The sequence below is a fragment of the Schistocerca serialis genome, chromosome 2 (genome assembly GCF_023864345.2).
Source record: "Schistocerca serialis cubense isolate TAMUIC-IGC-003099 chromosome 2, iqSchSeri2.2, whole genome shotgun sequence".
NCBI classification, from domain to species: domain Eukaryota; kingdom Metazoa; phylum Arthropoda; class Insecta; order Orthoptera; family Acrididae; genus Schistocerca; species Schistocerca serialis.
In genome coordinates, this window is record NC_064639.1 from 631,571,963 (window position 1) to 631,598,058 (window position 26,096).

General features: G+C 40.2%; 2 protein-coding genes across 2 annotated transcripts in view; both read right to left on the reverse strand.

Moving 5' to 3' along the window:
* The window catches only part of LOC126457704 (uncharacterized), an 89,413-nt gene that overhangs the window by 42,937 nt on the left and 20,380 nt on the right, over nt 1-26,096 (reverse strand). The gene's annotated exons all lie outside the window — the stretch shown is intronic.
* Nucleotides 13,148-17,179, reverse strand: LOC126457706 (uncharacterized). Its single transcript, XM_050094236.1, has 3 exons — nt 17,050-17,179; nt 14,229-14,453; nt 13,148-13,562 (listed from the first exon to the last, which is right to left on the reverse strand). The coding sequence occupies exons 1-3, from the start codon at nt 17,075-17,077 to the stop codon at nt 13,501-13,503; spliced, it is 315 nt and encodes a 104-aa protein (XP_049950193.1). The 5' UTR covers nt 17,078-17,179; the 3' UTR covers nt 13,148-13,500.

A 26,096-nucleotide genomic window follows, 5' to 3' on the forward strand; every position in this document is an offset into this window, starting at 1 on the left:
ACTACCACAGACTGAATGAAGCTCGGGTGCTCACCTTGGAGTATGGGATCAACTGGGGACGCTTGAAACGGATTTTCTCTTAATTTCGTGTGAATATACGTTCACTTTGCTGTGGACTCTAATCCACAATACTAGTCGAAATTGGCGGGGAAGTCAGAATAATTATCTCCAAACGATCTAAAAATGTATATCGCCTAGGGAAGTTGTATACAGACCCATACATACGTGGTAAGATCGGACAAGACATCAAAAAGCCACTAAAGTGTAGGAGAGTAGCTTCCTACCGATCTACAATTGTATAGCTACTCAGAAACTTGTACACAGACACATGTTAAGAAGGGATAGAATAGCTGACTATCACTGAAGTGTAAGAACGCCATTACACACTACCACAACTCTTAGAAATAGTTCACTTCTCAAATTACTTACAGAAATTGTAAGAAAAAAACCGTCACTTGTGAACAATATGTCATAGTGCAACATATGCGCTAATTGTTGAGTAAAATCGTTGCAATAACACAGCTACTATAATAACTGAGCGTAAAATATATCGCCGGGACAGAGACGGTTTAGCTGCACATGTGTTCACCCGGAAGTGTTCATACAATTCAACCACCGTAGAAAAAATTTTATCTCCTTCCTTACCTCCCCTCTCCCATCAACTACTCCTCCGATAGCTAGATGTAATGGTTTTCAAGCCTGTGCTACAATTTCCCTGTTTCTGAAGGTACACGAAGATGTTGCAGTGAGACACTTTATAAATACGTAATGTGTGAATACCCAAGCACAATCCAACACTCTCATTTCGCACGTCAATCGACCGCAAAGCACCAAGTGCTAAATATATTCATGATGTTGTAAGGATTGACATTTCAGAATTGAAGAGCAGTACACACACCACACATACGAGCTTCTGTCGCTGCACAATCAGCATACTTGCTAGATCCCTATTAAGCTATCCAGAGGTCTCTGTGAGCACAGCCGAGAGGATTTGACACAAAAATTGCACCCAACAGCCGACTAGCTGGATTCTCTCCTTGTACCCGTCTGTTGCACGACATTAAGCACAACTTCCGATCTCATAATACGTCAAGACGACTTTGGTCCTCTGGCCATGGCACACTGCATGACAAGCAGGTGTGTCATGCAGTTACACCCTGGGACAGACCCTCCAGGAGATGCTCTTTTCAAGGAACACTATGGAGAACTGATATTTGAAGATGACTACTAAATGATTCTACTTGTACCAACACATATTTCACGTAACGACCACAAAGACCAGCTACAAGATACTAACGCTCCCATAGAGGTTTATAGCAGTCTTTTTTCTCTCTCGCTGTTTTTGCAAGTGGAATAGGAAAGGAAATGTCTAGTAGTGATACAAGCACATCATCTGCCAAGGCTTGCGAAGTATACCGATATAGATGTAAATTTAGCCTACTTATTAAGATGTCGGTCCCACCATTTATAGACAGACAAACCTCATGTTGCCCGGTATTTGTCAAGGAAGCAAAAGAACTTCTCCTGCTGATTGTCTCTCTATAAAATCCTTTGGGTTATAATATTCATAGCAATACAGAAACATAGCACCTAAATTTCTTTGCTATCTAATGATTGTCTATACATATTGACTGCACACGTCCTACACTGCTTTTTCACAGTTCTACGATTACTGTACTAGAGATACGAAAGTATAAGGGTGTCAGAATCATTTATGACTGCGTAGTGTTCCGTGAGAGAAATGTCACTTTTCTTCAATTTGTGCATAACTCCATAATACGAATCTATCAGTAACACAGAGCTCCCATTAAACTGTTCCACGAAAACTACAGTATCACACATCATACACTGATCAGCCAGAACATTATGACCACCTAGTTAATAGCCAACTTTATGATGGATAACAATTGTTACGTTTCATGGCATGAAAGCAGTAAGGCGTTTGTAGGTAAATGGATAGAGTTGGCACAACTTCTGCCCATACAAGTCACCTAATTCCTGCAAATTCGGGTGATGGGGGCAATGAGCTCTGACGCCTTGTTCAGTCACGTCCCAGACTTGTAAGATTGGTTTCAGACCTGGCACGTCGGTGGGCCGGCACTTCAACTTGATCTCGCCACAGCGTTCCTGAAACCACTCCATCACACTCCTAGCATTGTGACATGGCGTTTTATCTTGTTGAAGTGTGCCAATGCAGTTGTAAAACATGATCGTCATGAAGGACTGTACATGGTCAGCAACCAGTGTGGTTACTCCCAGGCCATCATGGTGCCTTGCACGAGCTCCACTGAACCCATGGATGCCCACGTGAATGTTTCCCAGCATAATGGAGCCGACACGGCTGGTCTCCAGCCCACAGTACAAATGTCAACGAGCTGGTACTCTCGAAGACGACTGATTCGTGTACTTCCATCAACATGATGAAGGTTATCGGGATTCATCAGACCAAGCAACCCTCTGCCACTGCACCAGCGTCAAGTGCCGATGGTCACATGCCCATTTCAGTCGTAGACGCTGATGTAGTGGTGTTAACTCTGGAACATGCATGAGTTGTTGGCTGCAGACGTCCGCAGTTAGGAGCTTGTGTACAAGATCGCCAATCTAGGAGATCTCGTGTTCCTTTAACTTTAGCATGCTTTTTTCGTTGTTTCTGCAACAGGGTTCTAATTCGTTTTATGTACCAAGCGTTATCAGCACCGTCCTTTGTTAAGTTATTTGGCACGAATTTTTAAATTTCTCTCGAACTATTTCTTTGAATTCAAGACACGTCTGGTCTACACTTACAATGTTAATTTGGAACAAGATCGACTCTGAGGAAGGCATTGAAAAAAGGTGACATATTTGTCACGAGACACTATGCTGTCAATGAAAACTCTGTCACCATTACACTGTCATATTTCTGGCGTAGTAACCATAGAAACATAATAAAGGAGATTAGCCACGTACAGGGTGACATTTGTAGGCACTCATTCGATATCGATGAATTGTAGGTGCTATGTGTCTGAATTCCTTTGTGCAGTCCACATATAATTTACATGGCTGTGACTATCATCCTATAAGACAGTGCAGTAGTTTTCTAGTTGTGTTAGCTTTCTACATAGTCAGTGATGGGCAGAGGACTAGACAGCCTGCTGAAATGGTTCAAATGGCTCTGAGCAATGTGGGACTTAACTTCTGAGGTCTTCAGTCTCCTAGAACTTGGAATAACTCTTACTCGTTTACTCGTTGAAATCAGGTGGATTCAAACGTTATATATCAAAGACAAGAAGAAACTTGAGAATATAGTACGTATGTTATACTCTGACGAAAGGAGAAAATTGAGCTCTATACCGCTTTATTCGAGGTTTGTGAGTAAACTAATTACAGCCTCTGACATACGTCTCATGAACTGACTGCAGCGAGAAAACTGGAGGTTCACATGACGTTTTCATTGAGAGACGATCTGCAGCAGATGTTCTGTCTTTTGTATTCTTGATAAATAGGAGACAATATATTTCCATTGGTTTCTATTGATCTGACGAAGACTTAGGCAATACTTCCTTAATAGGTTTTACAAACACAGCAGGATGATTTTTTCATGGGTTGTGATAACCTCGAACTGTCGCTGCTTCAATAGACATTCTTCTAACAAAACGGCAACTCCCACCCTGTATGGAACACAGTTATGTGACACATTTATTTCACCACTTTGCATTCTTTCAGACAGCGCCAGACTAATATAGTCACCACGACCTACTAACTGATGGCGGCATGTCATGAACCATTTCTTTGACAATACTAGCCTATATCACTAATTTGAGAAGTGGTATTGAAAAGCCATTCAGGCAACTCTTTACTTAAATTACCTTTGATTTCATTTAACTTTGACCTGAGTGGTTCATCTGAAGTTCCTCTCTCAGATAACAGATCAGGAGAGGACCTTTGCCCAAGAAGCTGTAATTCTTAATATAGTTTTTCATTCATCTGAGTGCCTATATGCAAAATCAACTTTTAAAAGTACTGTGAATAATTTTTCCCTCTGTATGTGAAACTGTTTCTTTAACTTATAACTTTCCCTCTACTGTTCTAACTGTTTCTTTAACATAACGTCTTTTCCAGAAGTGAACTTATCGGCTTTTCCATTTACCTCCTGAACATATCCTTTTATATAACTTATTCCACCTATTAATTTTCGTATGGCCTTGGTATTGCCATGGTATTCAAAAATCGTTTTCACCATTGCCTTTAAACTTCGACATATTGCCGTAAATGGGTACTGAGTATGGCTAGCCAATTTGTTCACTCTCAGCCTTTGACTCCAATTCACGCCCCTGACGAGACAATATTTTTGCCGGTCGCATCAACGAATTCACTACCTTCAGGGTATGATTTTACGTGATTATGTTTTTCAGATTAAATTTTTATTTTTTTTCTATTTTTACCATAATACGGACATGGCTATAATTACATAGGCAAATTACATATATTAGTGTAATAACAGCACACAAGCAATGTTAATTAAAAATGGGCACCTTTCACTAAGAATTTCAAACAATGTAACAGCACTGTACCATGTTAGATATTCGCTACACATAGTCAGCTAACTTGCACAACATAACTATGTAACAGTGGCAATTAATTCACAAATAACTCAAATAATGCAAGTTTGATTGAAAATGGGCTGTCAATAATTAATTATATAATTAATTATATGCATAAATTAAGTAAATAAGTAATGTTGTCCTTACCTCGAACGTTTTGACGTAAAGAAAAACACATAATTTCAAAAAATTATAACATCTTTTTCTTCGACTTCAGTCCGTTTCCGCCAATATTTTAGAGTTTTCGCCGGCCGCGGTGGTCTCGCGGTTAAGGCGCTCAGTCCGGAACCGCGGGACTGCTACGGGCGCAGGTTCGAATCCTGCCTCGGGCATGGATGTGTGTGATGTCCTTAGGTTAGTTAGGTTTAAGTAGTTCTAAGTTCTAGGGGACTGATGACCACAGAAGTTAAGTCCCATAGTGCTCAGAGCCATTTAGAGTTTTCGTTCAGTACAAGAAACAGAGAAAAACAAGTTTTAATAACGTAATGGCAATAAAAACTGGTAAGACGGTCGACAGTGTAATATATCACCTCTCCCTCCCCCCCTGGGTTTTGTTATTTTAAGATTGTTCATTAGACCTAAATGTTATTAAGTATAGCATACATCACACTGCGAAGAAGAAAAGAGAACATGCAATTATAAAATTTAGGAAGATGACGATGATTCTTTCACAAACATAGATTCCAGTTTCAACTTACTATGTTGTGTTCAGAATACGATAGAGCGCTTACTGGCTCCGATCGTCATGTTACTAAACAGGCTGCTTCAGTCTGAACAGAATGCAGGACTATGCACTATACTGCAAAGTAAATAGGAAATAAATCAAGTAGAATTACTGTGTCACAGTATAACTCAAGTTACAGGAATGACACAACCCTCTGGCAGCAAGGAAGAAAGAAACCACTATAATCTATTACTTTAGCAAAACAAAATATCATAATGTTTTTCTCAGGCAAAGTGTGTACAAAGATGACGTTTATCATCACCGATTTCACTGTTAGGTTAAATAATTTGCTGCAGATGCTAACAGAAAAAAAAAAATCAAGGGACAAACCCTCACAAGAGCTTACTACCGAAATTAACTGACGACATTGCAGGACATTCTCAAGACAAAACTTCGCAGGGTGGATTTACATAGGTATCTTCTTTTAGTCAATACTCCTGTGGTAAAATCCTGATATGGTAAGCAGTGTCATGTTTCTCTTCGTTCGGATGAAGAAACCGTTTTGCTGCAGGCATTTCCAGAGACACGACGAGAGGATTTTCGAGGTGTTATCGATTCATGAACAGCCAAAATGCAGACTTCTACAACCATACATCCTAGGGCACACTGTGTCGCAGATGTAGAAGACGAACACAAAGTTCGAAATCGCAGCATAACTTGTGCCCTTCTTGTAGCGAAGGATTGTCGCGCTGTCTTGGGAGCCTTGTCACGGTCCATGCGGCTCCAGGTTCGAGTCCTCCATCAGGCATGGGTGTGTGTGTTGCCCATAGCGTAAGTTAGTTTAAGTTAGTAGTGTGTGGGCTTAGGGACCGATGACCTCAGCAGTTTGGTCCCATAAGACCTTACTACAAATTGCCAATTTTCGACTTTGTAACTGATAACTGTACTATCGTAGTTGCTGTATCCTGCGTGGAAACCAATAAATATCAGGACAGTTCAATTGCTGTAATATAGGCTATATGCTATAGAACTTTACAACGAATTTTTCTTCCTCAAATGTTACGCTCGTGGCTTTGTGAATTCAGTGGTCTACAGTGCACGGTACAGAATCAGTCTTTTACCCATTGGAATATTTGTGCGTTTGTGTACATCACATGCCCATTCAATGAGCACAATTACGTTTTCGGTGCGACTGTAAGGTTACATAATAAAATATTTTCAAATCATTGGAATATCCTTGCTTTTATGTTCCAGTGTTAACCATTTTACACCGAGCTGTTCTTTTTTACTGGTAGCAATTCATTCCACTTTGATTCAGAAATGATGTTCATGTCGCTGAGTTCTTTCTGCGATCCACAAGACGCTAATTGTACTGTAAGCAATCATCTCTGTTCTTCTCAGCACACCAGGGCACAATATAAGTCAGTTGTTGTTAATGTAGGTGAGGCACCGCTTTATGTTTTCATATAAAGTCTTGTATTGTAAACTACGATAACAATCTGAATAAAACCTGCCTCGTGCACAAAGCTGAGCTATAGCCGCAGTTATATACATGTACTTCAAGTAAATTCAGGTGTTTATTGCAACTTGTCGGTTCTGTGCATATCAATTAATTCGTTACCGTGTCCATTATAAATGCGTTGCGCAAAGTGAGTCCCTCTCGTATCAGGTCATGTTTAATTGATGATTAATTGAAGCCACGCTAGCACATAAATTCGTGGGTCTAAGCTTTCTATAAGAGTTTTAGAAGACGAAACTTATACTGTTTAGCAAGTCATCGACTTATCTCTCATATGAGATAATCAAACAAGCCCTAGGCAATGAACATTTTGCCCAGACTGTATTTTCCATAAATGAGAATGAAAATAACTCCAATACTTTGCTTCTGACCGACCGGGTGTTCAGAAGGTTTGCATTTTTCACTACTGGACAACGCTTTGGTACACTTTGTCGTCTCGTGATATTTGTTCTCATTCAACTCTGCTCCACTGTGTGTTGGATGTGTTACAAACTGCCCACACTACATTGCAAAGGAAAAAAACTACCCTTCCTGGGAGTGAATGAGGCTTTCTTTTTAAAATATGTCTTCCGTCGTTTTAGATCACTAAGGCCTAGGGGTAAAGATTTTCGCTAGAAATCAAAGTATCTTTGATTCTGGTTTCGAACCCAGTCAGCGAGTAAAATTTTGATGAAAATCATTAGCAGAGACGGCCACAGATTTCCAGTGTAAAAGTCAGCCTAGTTCTGCCAACAGCATTATAAAAAGTGGGCGGAGAAGAAAAGTGAGATCTGGGCAACCTCTTGTGTTTTGGGTGGAAGCTTTCCCTAAAAGGATGAAGAATCAGCGATGAACAACGGCATAAGAATGGAGAAGCCAATAGAAACCACTACGTTATGTACGTCCACAAACACGTCGCCTGTAATTCAAAGAGTGTCATGATAATCCCTCCATCGGCAAGATATTCTAGAGCAGTCGCTTATGAGTCGGAGCGTGGAATATCAGAAGTTTGAACATTGGGAATAGGAAGCCTAATTCTAGTTACAGTGAGGATAAGTGAAGAGAATTGCAAACACGAGAGCAGTGTCATTTCAGCGGCAGCAGAAAATGTTATCAAGGTAATAGGTTTCATCATGAACAGAAAGGACTATTCTCATCAGAATCAATAGTAATTCAGTGTCAACAAAAATATTTCAGGTATATAAGACGACATCGCAAGAAGAAGAAGGAGAGACAGTAAAAGTATATGAGGGCTTTGAACAGGTAATCCAGTATGTAAAGGGAAATTAAAATGTAATAGTCATGGAGGGCAGCACCGCTGTAGTAGGTAAGGAAAGACAAGAATGAGTTAAAGGAGAATATGGGTGTGGTAGTAGGAACGTGTCAAGTGAAAGCCCGTCTGACTTCTGCAATCAATATCAGTTTGTAATAGCTAATACCCCGCTCAAGAATCACAAGTGGATTGACTCTAGTTGAATTACTCATGGTACGTTGAGAAGCTCCAGAAATCAGGTATTAGATTCGAAGTGTACACAGGAGCAGATATACATTCAGGCCATAATTTAATAATGGTGGATAGCGCATTGTACTTTGAGCGTATTGGTCACAGAAATCGAGGTTGAAACAAGTGGGCTACCGAAGTACCGGTAGTGTGGAATGGTGTGGGTTTGGAGTCAGTTAGCAATGTATAGTTCTAAAATTGGCAAACGCGGAAGTAGCACCAACATAGATACAAACAAGGGAACTGTAAAGAGACCGTAGGTAAGACAAAAAAAACTTCTTCTGATCAACGGAACAACAAAGTACGTAAATGATCTGGGAATGGCCACACTGTAGCAAAATTACTGATTTAGCAATGAAAGAAATGGCAAGTGCGGGGGAACTGCGGAGAAATGTCTGCATGAAATATATGGAGAAATGGGAAAAGAAAATGTCGTTAGAAGGACAGCTGTCACATCCAAAAATGTCATAACACATCTTGTTGTAATTAAATACAATACCAGTAACAATAACATGAAATGGAAATTCTACACTTAAACACAGAGAGAAGAGCAGGTAGGTCGAAAGACTACATTTATGCCTCGAGCAGGTGCGCCTGTGTATAAAGTGTGCCAAGGACAAATAATATTGTTTTGTATGACCCATTGTTGTTTTATAATTGAGAGCCAATACTTTTTCCTTCATTATTGCTTCACGTAACACAGTGATAAACTATGTTATCCTACAACCAAGTGAGGAGTATTAATATAAAATAACAGCGAGCTAGGCGAGAAAAAAATTACGGTCCGTGCAAGGAAATGTGCCAGATACACAGCTAACATCACAATACCATAATGAGACAATTTTCTATTAGATAGTAACTGATTAGGCGTTTGGCTGAGATCTGATGCAATAGCATTGTTTAATGCTCAGAGCGGTTTATTAATGTGGGGTAATACATGTACACAGCAACACAATTATAAAATGATAGTTCCTTTTAGTATCGTTAGGCTTAACAGCGATTTATCTCACATGTTTATTTTATCGTTGTCCAGTGAACTAAAATTAAAAAGTGTTTCTGTTCATACTTGTTAACCTGAATAACATAAAACAGATATTCTACACATGTGTACAAAGTTAGCCAAGCACCCCTTTGTCTAATGAAATACAAGGGTTAAGGCCAGTAATTCGAGGCAGGATTGTCTGATGTCATAAAAGAAGAGAGGGTAGTCGAAATGGGAGACGAAAACAAAGTTACTTGCTAGACTAATGAACTAAAGAACGGAGATAAAAATTGAGGAACTGTTAGACGACAACCAGTTTGGGTGTAGGGAAGGTAATGGCACCATTAGAAACGATATAAGGAAAGGGTGCGTTCTTTCTCTCCTACTGTTCAGTCTATACATCAAAGATACAATGACAGAAATAGAAGCAAAGTTCAATAGGAGGATTGAAATTTAAGATGAAAGGAAATCAATGCCAATACTCACTAATTTCATTGCTATCATGAGTGAAAGAGCAGGAGATTCACAAGATCAGTTGAATGGAATGCACAGACTACTGCGTGTAGAATATGGATTGAGAGTAAACCGACGAAAGACTAAAGTAATAAGGAGTGGTAGAAATGAGATTTGCGACGATCTTCACATCAAAATTGCAGACTACAATGGAAACAACCTGAATTAAGTCTGCTATGTGGAAGGATATAACAAACGGCAGATAAAGCAAGGAGGACACAAAATTGAATAGTACAGGTAAGGAGGGCATTCCTGTCCAAAAGAAGTCTACCAGTACGATACAGTGGCATTACTTGGAGAAAAAATTTTAAAGAATGTATATCTGGATAACAGCAGTTTATGGAAGTGAATCATGGAAGTTGAGGGAACCGAAAAAGAATCATTTGAGACCTGGTGGTGTAGAAGCATATAGAAAATTAGGTGGGCTGGTAAGATAACGAATGAGGATGTTCTACCCAGAATCAGCAAGGAAAGGAATGTGTGGAGGACGCTGACATGATGGACGATGCGAGGTCTGCTATTACATCAGGAAATAAATTACGCAGATCTAAATACAGAGGGTAAAACCTTTAGGGGAAGACAGAAATTGTAAAATACACAAAATCTAATTGAGAACTTTGTGTGCAAGTAGTACTCCTCAATAAAGATTTTGCCATGGGCTATAGAAGGTGTGCATCAAACCGGTTCTAAGGCTGATGACCACAAAAATATGTGTTTCGTTAACCGCTGTACAATACATGAAAAGGGGTAGTTCCAACTGTTATCGTGTCTGTGGTTTCCTATTACAAGCTAGGGAGAAATGAGAATATTCCCTTATAGGCATCGCCTGTTTTATTTTGCCGTTATGGATCCTACACAGCTTATATGATGGGGGCCAGACGTACTTCATTGTCTACGTTAGATATTAGAACAAAAAATTATAAATCAGTTACGTGGAGTAGTTAGAAACCATATTATGACATTGGCCTGCCTACTGCCAAGTACACCATGTTGTGCTTAAGACAATTTTATGGAGCAGGATCAGGACATCTCTATGAGTTAACCAACAGCAGTTTATGAGTATACCACTGAGATCCTCAAGCGTCCTGGGTATCTGCATATCCTCGGTATAGACTGCCAGGAAATCAAAGACATCCGTTCGTATTTTATACGACAGGCTTCACATGCGCATTCCATTTCATATATAGAAATTATGGTACAAAAACAAGACTAAGATGCCTGAGCCTAGACTTTGTAATATGATAGGGCATATTTTTTACCATTACGTTTCCCTTCAGGTATTTATAATTAAGCCGAGATGCCACCAATTGCACAATGTCAGTTGTTGTTTATATCGATCTGAAGTTAGTTGTTGTTTATATCGATCTGAAGTTGTTTATACTATTGGTCGGCACAGACAACTGAACACTCAACAGACGCTATGAGAGGGTTCTCCACATTGTCTAAAACATGGTTTATTAATTTTGCATTCAGACCTCAGTCTTTCAAGTGTTTTGATGTTTTCCATAGCTTCATCGCCTCTGACGCTTGTCGCTCGAATCTACCAGACTTTATTAACATTCTACATCATTATTCTTCATATATACACGTTTACTCCTCAACATAGTCGCCCTAAAGACGAACACAGTTCTTGCAACGAGAAACCAGTATGCTAATACTATCACTGTAGAATGTCTGACATTGTCGACGTTAGTACTACCTTGCCTGCACCACTTCATAGCTATCAAAGTGAAGTCCTCAAAGGTGTTGCTTCGGCTATGGAAGCAGATGATAGCAGACTGGGACAAAGTCGGAATTGAATGTATGATGATGGATGACGATGAACCCGAGGCGTCTGCTTGTTGCAGACGCCGCTACGTTCGTTTCTGGTCTGGCTCTGTCCCGCTGAAGGGGAGGGTGCTCTGCGTGTGGACGAACACTTCGAATTCGTGATTTTAGTTTTCTGAGTTTTTTCTCAGGCACCGACGAGGTTACGTCAGACAACGCCATGTTACACTTCACAATTCGATGTCTTTTACCGGCAGTTTGAGTGATCGATCCGGAAAAGTCGACTAAGTGCGTGATATGTATTTCTTCAGCCGATGTAGACAATAGAATAAAGAATTGTGAAGAATTTCTTTTCAGCAAGCCCTCGTAGCAGAAAATTATTCTGCATCTAGGGAACGGTTACCATTCTGAAATGTTCCGCACTACTCGCGATGAATTTCGTAAATTCATTTTTTTTATCATTTACATCGCCATATTCAATAAAGTCTTAGCATTTTGTCTACTTTGCATGGATTTCTTGTCTGCTTGATATACCGACTATATCACAACCGCCAATAGTCTGCGCTATATTTTTTTTCGGTTTTTATCTCCAATAACATTACTGCCCACGTGGTTCAGAACTACCTGAGCATGCGTTTAAGCAGTCTATATCTCCTGATATTCATGGGCTATCAGATGTGTATTTCTATATTCTAAGCCTGTAATTAAGGTCTACTTCATTTTTGTCAGTTTTCAGTTAAGTGTCACTGAAATTACTTACAATTTGTTCATATACAGTTACAGTTGTCATAAAATGCCTTCCAAGAGACAGCCAACTGAAGATTGTGATGCAGCTGTGATTGCTTCCGTATTTGTCCAATGGCATTTATTTATATAACAGCTGAAGAGTTCACATAAATCCCTTATAAATACAACAGCATTAAGTTTTCGTTAATTTCATAAACAGTCATTTAAGTATAGTACTTACATATATGTGAAATCTAAAGAGAGAAATGTAAACTGGACCGCGGTCCCTTCCAAGGATGGGGGATGTGGACAACAGCAGGGGAGGGTCCTGGTGAAGATACAACGACTCTTTGTTAGATTTTTACTAATTCATAGAGCGCAGACATTCTTATATATATACCCTCCATTTTCTGGCTCGATACAGCGTCCCCTACAAATATTACGGCATCGCAACTGCAGGTGTATACGTCTTTAGTTTGCGAGGCGACTTCAGATGGCAGGATGTGGCCGCGTTGCTACCACGGGTGGCAACCAGGGGTTCTGTAACGCTGCAGATGGCGTCGCTCCAGTGGCACGGCGATGGCGTTGCCCAGAGTGCAGGTCTGGCCATCGGTGAGGAGCAGGAGCAGTCGGATGGCCGGCCAGAGAAGACATCATTTTTTCTGGCTTTTAACTATTTCATGTGTTATCCAGGAAAGGCAAGGACAAGCCACTGTGTCAGTCATAAGTCTCCGCAGTGTCCATCGGTGTCATCGTTCCAGTTAAAGTGTTAAGGCAGGAACAGGGTATTTGGATGGTCCATGGTTAGCATGAATGGATGTTGTGTATTTTGTATAATTAATACGCAGTTATACTTTGCCACTATTTATGTAAAGCTACAGATTAGGAAATGTGTTCTACAATTGATATATAACAGTTGAGGACATGAAAGAACAGTTTTATTGTGTCAGAATAAAACTATTAAAAGTCCAACAGAAAGATACAACAGGCTAAACCATGTTTAAAAAATAATTCTTCCACTCAGTTTGTAGCCTGGTTGTAAAGCTGATTTATTGCATATCTTGAAGCAATCAGAAAGTATCACAAAACAAGATATGTTGATTCCACCAGTTTTTCTTGCTAGTGAAAGAGGTAAGTTCTGCACTCTTGGAATTTACTTCTTTCTGTGAAAATTGTTGATGTCTTCAGTCAACAGCTCAGCCATCTCGTCTTCACTCAATCCTAGATGAGTCAGCTCCTCCAGGATGAGCCGACACACTTGCAATACTCCTAGTTCTTGGGACAGTCGGACAGGACTGGTTTACACAGACTCTTTGGTTTCACCACGTAAACTACAATAAATAGAAGAAATATATTTTAATAGAGTTAGAAACTATGAATAGAAATATATACCATTATACATTTACTACTGATAACACAATGATACGTCATCAACTATTTACATGGCATGAATTTCATTTTTCGCTCTCTTATGGTGCCATAACAGTGAGATTGTGGAAGACCTCTAGGTACCAAACAGGCAACACAGTACTGTCAAAATAAACCCCACAGCACGAATATCTATTGCCTATTAAAATATCTCTTCGCTAAATGTTAAGACCAAAGCCCATGGAGAACTTCATGTAGCTTTATGTAATATAATTCGAATAGTAGAACTCAGATTCTAAATCGTAGAAAGATAAAAAATGCATCACATTTGAGAGTCTAACAAATAACTGGAAAAAAGGATTAAATATGTGCTGGAAATTGCTCTGAATAGTTTTGGTGAAGAATGTTAATGAGTTGCATTTTCGTAAAGTGCCGTATCTTTAATTGTTCACGGAGAGGTAACATTTTACCGTTAAAGTGTAACGTAAGGATAAACATTTTCCCTTGATGGTTTGCTTTAACTCATATTCTCACATTCACTTTGGAACCCTTCAAAAATTTTATAGTCAACAGTTTGTGGTTATCTTGTCAACAATGGATACAAAATCGTGCTATGGAAAGTAACTTACCCTTCGGTAGTAGGTTGTAGCAAGAATACAGCTTCAGTGAATTGGCATACAAGTAGAACTTGTTGTCTGCCTGGACACAAATGGTATCGTCGTCTTCTTCCGCGTACGACGCCGCCACCAATGTTCTCACAGACGGGATGGTGGCGGACGGCTGTTCCTCACCCTGGATGGCGGCAGTGGTCGACTCTTCTGGTCGTCCGTATACCGCCGCAACTGCGACCAATGCTATAGAAAACAATGAACATTATTACAGATTGCAGCTTTGTCTACTGGCTGTTGGTGCAACTTTACCATCTAGCGCTCTGATACTATTGTCAGGTAATCTGATTGCCATGTGCTAGCTTGAATATACGGAGATAAGGTGCAACTCAAATGACTAGTGCCACAATTCTGCCACTTGCAAATCTATCTCCTCTGGATGGTAATGGTACTCTGTTGTCTGGTAGACTCTAAGTTGTACATATATCCTAAGTAACTGTTATTAGGAAAGCTGTAGCAGCAGATTACGGCATATTTGTGACACTTGTGTAGAATGCTAAAAGATGTTTTGTACCACAACACGAGACTGTTTTGGTACCTAATTGCTGATATAACTCAACATGTTGCTCTTAACAGAACAAAACGGATACTGGGAAAGATAATGTCAAGGGTACGATGAGGAAGTGTCACATGCCCACTACTGATCACAATACACTCGGTATAAAAGAAGTGCTGCATACTTAGAGAGGTAGTTTGGATCAAGCCATTAGAAATGTCCAGTACAAATGGGCTCAAAACGCTTTCCGTAAGAGCTATGAGCAGTTTGGGAAACTGTAAACCGTATTCATAGTTCTGGGTAGGTGCAGCACATACATTAATTCTAACTGAACCAGTATGTGTTGTGAACAGCTTGTGAAAACCATTTACATTGTGGTTTTTTCTCTACTTTTGCCATAATAATGGTTGCCTCTTATTACAAAGGCCAGTACCAAACACCATATTGAGCATGACCTTTAGCGACGACTCACAAATGCAGGTCATATGTAATACCTGAAGTCTCATGTATTTTTCAGCTACTTCCTTTCATGAGTTTATAACCATTTCTCGTAACTACATCTACTTATGAATTTTGTCATTAATTAAATTTCATCAAAATATAATGTATGCTGCATGAATAAATAAGAAATAATTACATAGATCGTTGTAATAAATAAGCTGCCAGAGACAAAAAAATTATGTTCAACTAACGCAAAGAATATATTTCACGGAAAAATAACATCGTTGTCGCGAACGCACGCAGTCCTAGAACAGAGGGCAGAGATGAGTTGCGAAGCGTCTATGGTGCGGTGGAGACATGTGTGACGGTCCGCAAATGCCAAATGGAGATTGTTATCGAAATGGTGTTACAATATGTATGTGGGCAGGCAAAATAGCATTAAGTCAGGACGTGTATGGACACACAAAATGATCGCAAAAGATGTTGGAATTAATGAAGACTGCTGTACGCATAAATTTTATTCAAGCTGCTGACTAATAAAGAGGAGCCTACCGCCAATAATGAATTTCGTAATAAGCATTACATCAGAAGCAACGCATCGCAAAGGAAGATATAGCCAGTATTTTTATAGCTCCATAACAGGCATGCCAGCGCAATAGTAACGTTTTTGGGACATCCTTCAAAGCATGCTTTACAGACCCAGGTCGGTCAAACTATCTGACAATAAGATCAAACTGGAAGTGATTCAAATTCAATTCATATTTTATTGACAAAAGTATGCTGGCTAACTGACAGTCAAAGAAAGTTTACGAGTTTATGTTGTGTTCTGTAAATGACTTTATTGCATATGTGTACGTAGCATTAGCATTAGCAGATAACAGTTGGCATAAATGACGGTTTCTATGGCATCATTTTCGGAGTAACCGGTAAAGAACTGTACTCTGGTTTGGCCACGATTTAACATATTTTAAAACAGACAGCATTATCACGAATTACGTAATACAGCATAGCTTCTATGGACCGTTGCTAGTCGTTGCAGAATTATAATTAACATTATTGCATGTTAGATTTCAGTGTTCATGTTACACGTGTCTTCGCATCTAAGCTCACGCGAGTTCACTTCATCTTTTTGCCCCATTACCTATCTTGCCCGGTACTTTCGTGATTAGCTATTTATCAAATTTAACTTTTGCCCCTTTTTGTTGCTGACGACCTTTCTACTCAGCAATCTAAATTCGTGCAGACGACATTGGCATACCCAGTTACGGCTAACTAAAGCAAAACTATATTTATTCCCATTCTTTTAATTTATATCATTGTTGCACTCAGTAATCACTCGAGTGTTAACGATCAGGTAGTAACTCACTACGATATATCAGCAAACATTGATATTCGAATTAGGTGCCTTGTTTCCATTTACTATGGAACAGTAGGTACACCTGTCACAAAAAATATTTTTCTAGTTCAGGGACAATATGAATAGTACATGCTGCTACAAAACAACAAAATAACGCCATCTCCTTTGATTACTCGTTACTTTATTACATTCTGTGGATGATTCGAGATAGCAAACAACTTATGTAGACATGATGTGTTTCAAAGTAGTCAAGATGGACAAGTGCTCATGCCCATTAAGGTGTGCATTTCATAGTCCATGTGCAAAGGAATTTTTTCTTGTTTCCTTCCATACAAGCATCTCTCAATATTGTGGCAGTGACCAATTCTTCTCCGAGTGTGTAAATAGATTTTCAAGCGAATTGCTGTCTCAGAAATCATGTAAGAAGAAGGTAAAAAAAAAAAAATGTGTATCGTGAAAGAAAATTTATATATTCTGCCAATACTTACCAGCAACAAGGAACAGAGCAGCCTTCATTGCACTCGATAAGAAATACTACTGCTGCCGGTCTTAGATTTTCGTTTATATATGTTTAAACACCCAATGGCATCATCGAATGTTATCGTACCGTTCCTTTCTGATTTTCCGTTCCGGGAACTGTGGTGCAGCAACAAGCAGCAGATTGACTTTCCTTGTTTTTGGCAAGCTGCATTATCGTTCGCTCTGCCTTATTTATTACCAACGCTATTTCAACAACCGGGATAAAAAAGACGGGTTATCATACTGCACAGTTCACTTCCTTCTCATTCGACGTAGCAGCGCGGGGTAGCCGCGCTGTCTGAGTCTCCTTGTCACGGTCCCTGCGGATCCCCCCGTCGGAGGTACGAGTTCTCCCTCGGGCATGGGTGTATGTGTTGTCCATAGCGTAAGTTAGTTTAAGTACCGTGTAGGCTTAGGGACAGATGACCTCAGTAGTTTGGTCCCATAAGACGTTACCACCAATTTCCTAGTTTCATTCGATGTCATTGGAAGAAGACGGGTATCTGTCACTTCTCTCTCAATTCGGTGTCATTGTAGTCAAACCGAGAAAACAAAAAGACGTGTTTCCACGTAAGTTAAGTGCCACAGAGCATCAACACAGCTGAGTTGATATGTCACACACGTCTTGTGGGCAGTCCCCGTTAAATGTGGATTGAGAAGAGAAAGCTCTAGTAAAAAAGTTAATTCCTAAATCAGCTCATAACGCTTTTTTTAAAATTAATACAAGACAGTTTACGCACAGGCTCTAAATGAAGATTCTTTTTCTATCAACGAAGCCTCTGATAATGCAGTAAGGCTCAAATCCTGAAGAAATGAAATGTATAGATGCCACCGATCGTTCATGCTATGTACTTTGCGATCCAAACAGCTTTCCATTTTGAAGATGAGAGCCCTGTGCCTAGAGGATAGTACACCTACGAAATAAGTGCGGTGCGGTTATAAATATATGCACTGAAGCGCCAAAGAAACTGACGTAGGCATGCGTGTTAAAATACAGAGATATCTTAGGAGGGAGAATGCGGCGTTGCGGACAGCAACGCCTGTATAAGACAACAAGTGTCTAATGCAGTTGTTAGATCGGTTACTACTGTTGAAATGGCAGGTTATCAAGATTTAAATGAATTTTAAAGCGGTGTTATATAGCCGGCGCTTATGCGGTGGGCCACTGCATCTCCGAGGTAGCGATGAAGTGAGGATTATCCTGTGCGACCATTCCACGGTCGTACAGTGAATTTCAGGAATCCGATAAAACATCAAATCACCAACATCGTGACGGCTGGGGAACTGGGACAGCAATGACTGAAGAGAATGTTTCAGCGTGACAGAAGTGCAACACCTCCGCAAATTGCTGCAGATTTCAGTGTAGGGCCATGAACAAGAGTCAGTGTGAGAGTGATTCAACGAAACTTCATCGACTTGGGCTTTCGGAGCCAAAGACCCATTCGCATACACTTATGACTAAACGGCTCAAAGCTTTGCGCTTCGCCTGGGACCGTCACCACCGACAGTGGAAGGCTTATGAGTGGAAATATGTTGCCTGGTCGGACGAGTCTCGTTTTACATTTTATGGAGTGGATGGACGTGTACGGGTACGGAGAAAATCTCATGAATCAATGGAACCAGTATGACAGCAGCAGACGTTCAAATTGATGGAGGCTCTGTAATGGTGTGGGACGTGGGCAGTTGGAGTGATATGGGAGGCGTGATACGTCTAGAAACGACTCTGACGGGTACCACGTACGTAAGCATTATGTCAGATCACCTGCATCCATTCATGTCCATTGTGCATTCCGATGGACTTCGGCAATTCTTTGGCTCTCCACTGTAATATATATATGACTAGATGAAATCTGCGACCGCTCTGTCAGAGGGGCATGTTAGATTCTTTTACACACTCATTTTGCCTGTAACGGGTATGAAACAGACGCTTTCTGGCGACACTAAGGGTCGCTTGAAAGTAGAGACGAGTACTACTTTTTTCTGCTGATTCCAAGTAAACAATCAAAAATGTAATTGCAAATATCAGCATAAAAGTCGGAGCAAATGCTCCTCATGACTCTTCGGAGATCAGTTGTATACACATTTTAAGTGGTGAATCGATAGAGCGTTCCCATATTTAATCAAGTGCGACATTCGTTTTAACGAAATGTATTAACAGGTCAGTGAAACCCGAGCTCCGAGCTAAACGCCCTCTCACCCCAAACCACTGACATTTCGATTTCAGTGGTATGAATCGAGAGCTAATAGGAGGTCAGGAAGTATGTCTTTTGTGTTTTCTGATGAAAGTTGGTTGTGCATCACTGACAATGATGGCCGCTGAGGGCCTGCAACCAATTTGTGTGAATGCTATACACCCTGGACCTCTACCGGGAGTCATGGTCATGGGTGCGATTTCGTATGTTGGCAGGAGCACTCTCGCGGTTATCCCAAGCAGCCTGAATCAAAATTTGTATGCCGATCTGTTGATTCGCCCTGTTGTCCTGCTATTACTGAATAGCATTCCATGGGTGATTTCCAACAGAATAACGCTAGCCTACACAGCACTATTGCAACATAACATGCACTGCAGAGTGTCGACATGTTGCCTTGGCCTGGTCCACCACCAGATCCGCCTCCAGTCGAGCACCATGAGACGACAACTCCGGATTCATTCACAGCCAGTTTTAACCGTCCCTGTACAAACGAACCAAGAGCATAATGCATACACGCTTGCGTATTCACATTCAACATTCTGGCTGTTACACCGGTTTCTAACGTATCAGCTGGCTTATTTCGCGCTTCCGTTAACCTGTGATCGTACGAAGACAGTCACTTGCGTACGTTGTTTAGTCAAATGTATTCCAGAATTTTCAATACTCTACGTCAATAATTTCTGGTGTCGCGGCTTTTTTCCTCAGTGTATATTAGATGCTACTCAAATAGTAGATCAGTACTTTGTATATAGTTTGGATAAGCACGGATTTTGTTGATTGCTTATATAGAGGTCTTTCCCATTTCATTCATCTATGGAGTGTAGGTGGATTATTGGTTGTATGTATCTCAGCCAGCAGGCATGACCTTCATTTTACGCTCAAAGTATCTACGCCGATATATAAAGGGATGACAGACATTCACAGATTATATTGTATCCGTGCATGGGAATGACTAGTTTCCCACGGAAGATCTGGCGTCATTGACAGAACATTTGCCAGTGGAGACTCGTGGATGAGGTTTTTGGAATTCACTGACTATTTACACCTCCTTTCATTTATGTAGTCTATGGATTAGACGTCGTCTGGTAGGACGACCTGATATGAATTCTGCTGGCTTGTGCGGTATTTTAGTACACATTGTACAAGATTTCTGTGAGCAATCAAAAGCATACACAACAATGGACCAATAATTAAAACTCCAGAAATGAGCCAACGAGACAGACCCGCTTCAAATTCGTACAGGTTCTACTATTGACATATTTATAGCACATCAGAGACTCATATTATAGCCCATTAAGTGTGTAGTCTAGATTTGCGTTTTGTGAACTGCATTCCCAAGAGGGCTCACAACCCTTTTGTGAAAAAATGGTATGCAAACATCGCGACCTGAGCCCTTGCAGTACTACCGTTACCTCTGGCAAGCTTCCGTTTGCTCGACAGCCGAGTGTTGTTGTAAGGTTGTTACTTTGATTTGCTATGACAGGGGTACAGATATTCAATAATAGCGGGTTAAAAGCTGTGAGCTGTCTGGGGAAGTTAATCTTGCATTACTAAGCAACTGTTTCACCAGGTATCTAGTCTAGGTTTACCAAATTCCCGAACAGACTAACATTAATTCTAATCTTTTAATAGTCATACAACAACCGGTAATATATATATAAGAGAATTTAAATAAAAAGAAAGAAATCAGTTTATATTTGGAAATTTATTTTAAGATTGATCATTGAAATTTCAGCATATTAAACGTGAGTTATAACTGAGCCGGTGCCTTGTTTAGGACTGTGAAAATGTGAGTTTGTAATCTTACGGAAAACATCAAATATAGAGCCAAGATTGGGATTCTGCATACAACACTGCATTCATAAAACAACACACAAAGAACATTGAAACATATGCATCAGAAAATTAACCACTACCAACAGATTCAAATTTTCACCCAAAGAAATTACGTTCGTAGCACAATCCTGTCCGTCATGTAATTACCACACACTGGTATACTAAATTCATATTAACTCTTTGTGAAATCTTCACGAAAAGAATAGCTGAGGGGTACTTTGATGATTACACCACATGCTTCACGTGGTCAACTTGGTTTACACAAAGAGTGTAACTCCACAATAACTTTGATAATTATAACAAATTAGATCGAAAAGCAATTTACAAAAGAAAATCCTCGAACTGGTTACTAACGTCTTACTATTAACCTGATGGGTCAAACAGTTATATAAGCACGTGGTACTGGTCTCGCAAAGTACACCCCACGTGGGTTGGACATAAAGAAAAGTTGCTATATTGAAAAATATTGTCAAGACGAGACGTTATAATCACACAAGCATTCGCATTTAAGATTGATCTTAGTTAGAGTTACTGATCAACACGTGGTTCCACTTTACGCACAAAGTAGTGACAAAGCAACTACCGGAAAATAATCTGAACTTCACACGAGAATTACACTGCGCAGCAATTTAAGATAACATTAGATATTTTAGAGCTAAACCTGAAATAAAGGTGATTAAATTTTCAGTTAGGCTGAACTTAAGAAATCCATTGTCCTACGGACTTAGCAGACACGCGCTTAGCCGGAGATCTTACCACTTCAGACGCTCGCCACGGACGGACTGCTTGGTCCCTTCCTGAGGGGTGGCTCACAAATACAAACGGAAGTGGCCAGAGGGGCAGCTTCCGATACCAACATGACAACGGACGGACAGGACCATACTAAGAATAGAAACCTCTCTGCTTTAAGAAAGCGTAGCTACCTGTTCCGACGTTGGTCCTACTGTTCTCTAGCACACGGGCTTGTCTGCTACCCTCAAGCATGCAACTAGAAATACATTTGCTCATTCATCCTCTCACACAGAAGGAAAGGGGGATGACAGTATCTTATCATATACAGTACATAAAAGAGAGCGGATGTAGGTTCCGTATGAGACTGTGTGACATGAATTACATATAAACTCTGTTTTAAAGTGTAGTAGTGTGACAGATCGTACTTGTTTATGCGTAAAAGTAACACTTTCCACTACTCAGTCTCCTCCCAGATAGTCAGAAACGCCACAGTAAATTTAGAAGAGGTATTTATGCCGTAAATGGCAACAGATTTAAGAAATTAAACATGAAAGGAATCCAACAGAGACCTTTCATTGTATGCCACACACTAAGCAGACAGCTATTTAACCGCATGGATAGCAAAGTAAATACAAACCTATACAAAAAGTCGATTTAAATATGTCGATGAGGTAGGTGAATGTTGAAGCGAAACATTCGTTGGTGAGCAACAGTGTGGAACTTGTCCATTTCAGTTGCATAACACACACCCAGGTACATTGGGCTCTGCCTATGTGTACTCCGTGTTTTCATATGTATTCTTGGAAACAATGTGGGTCTCGATTTCTCAATCAGCAACACTCCCAGCAGAATGTGAACACCTCAGTGAGTAGAAACATTCAACACAATCGTAAAGTTACACTATACAGTTCTCCTTATCAAGCTTCTCTTAGAGATGGCAACAGGACACGTCCTATAATTCATATAATGTTAACAGCAATAACTCATGAAAATTATCTTTTCTTACACCGTTCTATAGAAGCAAAGATTTTGAAGGTCTTCTTATCGTTTATTACACCGTTCTATACAAACAAAGATTTTGAGGATCTTCCTAGTGTACTTAATTAAATTTGTTAACTGGTCAAGAGCTGGTCTCTAGCTTAGCGGGAACAAATCAACTGGCAATGAACTTTGAAAGTATTCTGTTAATCGCTACTGGCATTAAAACGTATTTCAGAAAAATGTTTTGTGACGTTTTACATCTTCAGGCAAACTTCATTTGACAGATAGAAACGTGTTTGTTTCCAAACTCCTCTAGAAAGTTTTAATTAGCGTACTGTTTCACAACACAAAGCTGTTAGAAATGCGGAACATCTAGTCTCTCTGTCCATGAACAACCAGGAATGCCTAAGAGAAGAAAATCCAAAAATTTAAAGTAAATTATTCTGTAGCGTAGAATATGCGTAACATAACAACTCGCCTCCAACACGTCATAAGCATCGACCTTCATTAGATCTGCAATGGCCACAAATGCTTCAAATCAAGCAAAGAGGCTTACCTTGCCACGAACACATATCTGTACAAATACAAACGTCAGGTTGCATCGGTTAAAAATCCGGATAAAACTCTACACTTAGGCAGGGAACTGCGAGATTCGTGAGTCCACGGCTACAGCTCTACCCATTCCCTTCCTATCCCGCCAACTATTCCCCTCAACCCTCCCCAACACCATCGTCACAATAGTGATGGGCTACAGTCAGATTTAAATTGGGGTCTAAATAATGTGGAAGTCCGCTGATCAAAACCATTAACAATCTCCGAATCTTCCCGGAGACTCACTACAATCACGAAGGGGAAAAAGGGTGTCACCCATACTAAACTGGCATTTGGATGACTGAAGGGCTCAGACAGAAAAATTGAAAGTCCTAGTACATACAAAAACTTTCTGTGTATGTGAGACCCGAGTTTCACCTGGCTTATACAACTTTGAAATAACTTCCGGGAATTCAGGCAGGTAACACTTTCAGCGACGCCGATATTTCGGCGGGAGAACACCCCGCCATTTTCAAGGCAAATGCAACGGACAGACGACGTACATGCAAATTTAAAACACTTGTTCTCGGACTGGTGCAGGAAAGATAACACACACACTGAACACTAGTGCCACCAAAGACGACCAAAGTCAGAGATATCGATAGTGAGACTACGGTGTAGCCGGCCGTAGAGGCCGTGCGGTTCTAGGCAATACAGTCTGGAACCGAGCGACCGCTACGGTCGCAGGTTCAAATCCTGCCTCGGGCATGGATGTGTGTGATGTCCTTAGGTTAGTTAGGTTTAATTAGTTGTAGGCTCTAGGTGACTGATGACCTCAGAAGTAAGTCGCATAGTGCTCAGAGCCATTTGAACCATTAGAACTACGGTGTATATGTCCACCAGATAGACACTTCAAACCCTTTGCAACCTAATGCTAAGCATAACTCTGAGGTAGAACAGCAAAAAGCGGAGTCGCTGTGCTGCCTTGTAAATTATCAGTCACCACACATCACCCTTATCATTTGACTACAGACTGTATCTGTGTATTCCAGATGATAACATAATGTCAGTGTACTGTATGCAGTTTCCCCATCATAAGAACTCAAAAATAAAGAGGACACCTTATTCAAGACCTTGCAGCAACGTTTCTTCGGACTACTTATCAAGTGCATTGTGTCCATTACACATGTATGTAACACACTGAATGAAATTCCTTAGTAAATAGTCTGACAAAATGAAATTGTTCATGGCGGCATTTTTAACGTAATACACTTATTTTTAACAACTTTCTAGACAGTAATGAATAACTTTCGGCAGGAGAAACAGGAAGCTGAAAATCTGTGGAGGAGTGCATGATACTAATAGTTCCCAAAACTGGAAGCTGTCAGGACACAAAATTGTAAAACTCGTTGAAATTTTGTGTAGAGAGGCCTCACGAGAAACCATAGCCGAACTATGTTTGATATTTATAGCATTGTGCGGGGGCACCCCATGATTTCCTTTAGTTTTTCACTTTATTGTGCTTTAAATAATGGTAATCCACAAGAACGACCACTTCAGAAGAGCTCATGATTGCAACTGAAAAAGAAACGTGATTCCTGCTGCCTTGTTGTAGTATGACGAGCTTGGGATAGGTGTCATTGCCGGCTTTAGGTTAGTTTAAGTAGTTCTAAGTTCTAGGGGACTGATGACCTCAGCTGTTAAGTCCCATAGTGCTGAGCCAAATGAACCATTTGATAGGTGACATTCAATGCATTATATTTCTGGTGTGCACTATTTATACTCGTCTGAAACGCTTTTGTTTTACAAAATCTTTATGAATAAATAGGTCTTTACACACTGTCTTCATTTTTTAAATCGTTTTATAACACAGGTAGAATGGTGTAAGTTAAGTAAAGTAAAAAATTTATAATGATTGCAGTTCATATTTTATGACATGGATATCAAAAGGTAGGAGATGTTGCACAATGATGGTTGACGGGTGGTTCTGCTGACGAAGACCAGGTAACAGTGACCCAAGGACCGAATCTCGAGACGGTTGTCGGATGCTCCAGAGCCTATCGTGAATGACAGCATCTGGACAGCGAGGTTGACGCCCGAAAAACGAGTACGATGCCTCAGCGTAGTTTGGTTGCATCTGAAACAGGCGTCACCTACTTGTCCATCGATATGAGGTTACTTGGAACCGTTGTGCAAAGGAATCAGAAAAATACAACACAACTTACATAGATTGTGCTGAAAGGAATGGCATTGGTAAAGCGCAAATATTCTTTCAAATAAATATAGTAATAATCCTTTAAATAAAAAAAGTGTCCACAGTCATCTGGGGCTGACTCCTTCACGGCACCGCGTAGCGTCCAGTACACCATGAATTAATGTTTTCACTTCGATCAGAATCTTTTTCTGGCAACAGTCAACTGCATCGATGTACGTGGGATAACGCATTATACACACACTTATGTCTTACATTAGATTTGTTCATTACCCATTTCCAAGATGGAACACGTTCACATTGGAAAAATACTCACTGTAACAACGTAACTGGTTACATAGCATGCATGTCATTTGAAATTGATACAATAGGTATTTTTCCACTGTAAGTATGATCCATTATCAAAATTGGCAATGAATAAATGTGTTACATGGCAACAAAAGTATAACACGCTTTTCTAAATGTTCATCGCTTTGAATCAGTAGATGACCTCAACAGCAGCATTGTAAATTTAATGTTAGCAACATGCAGT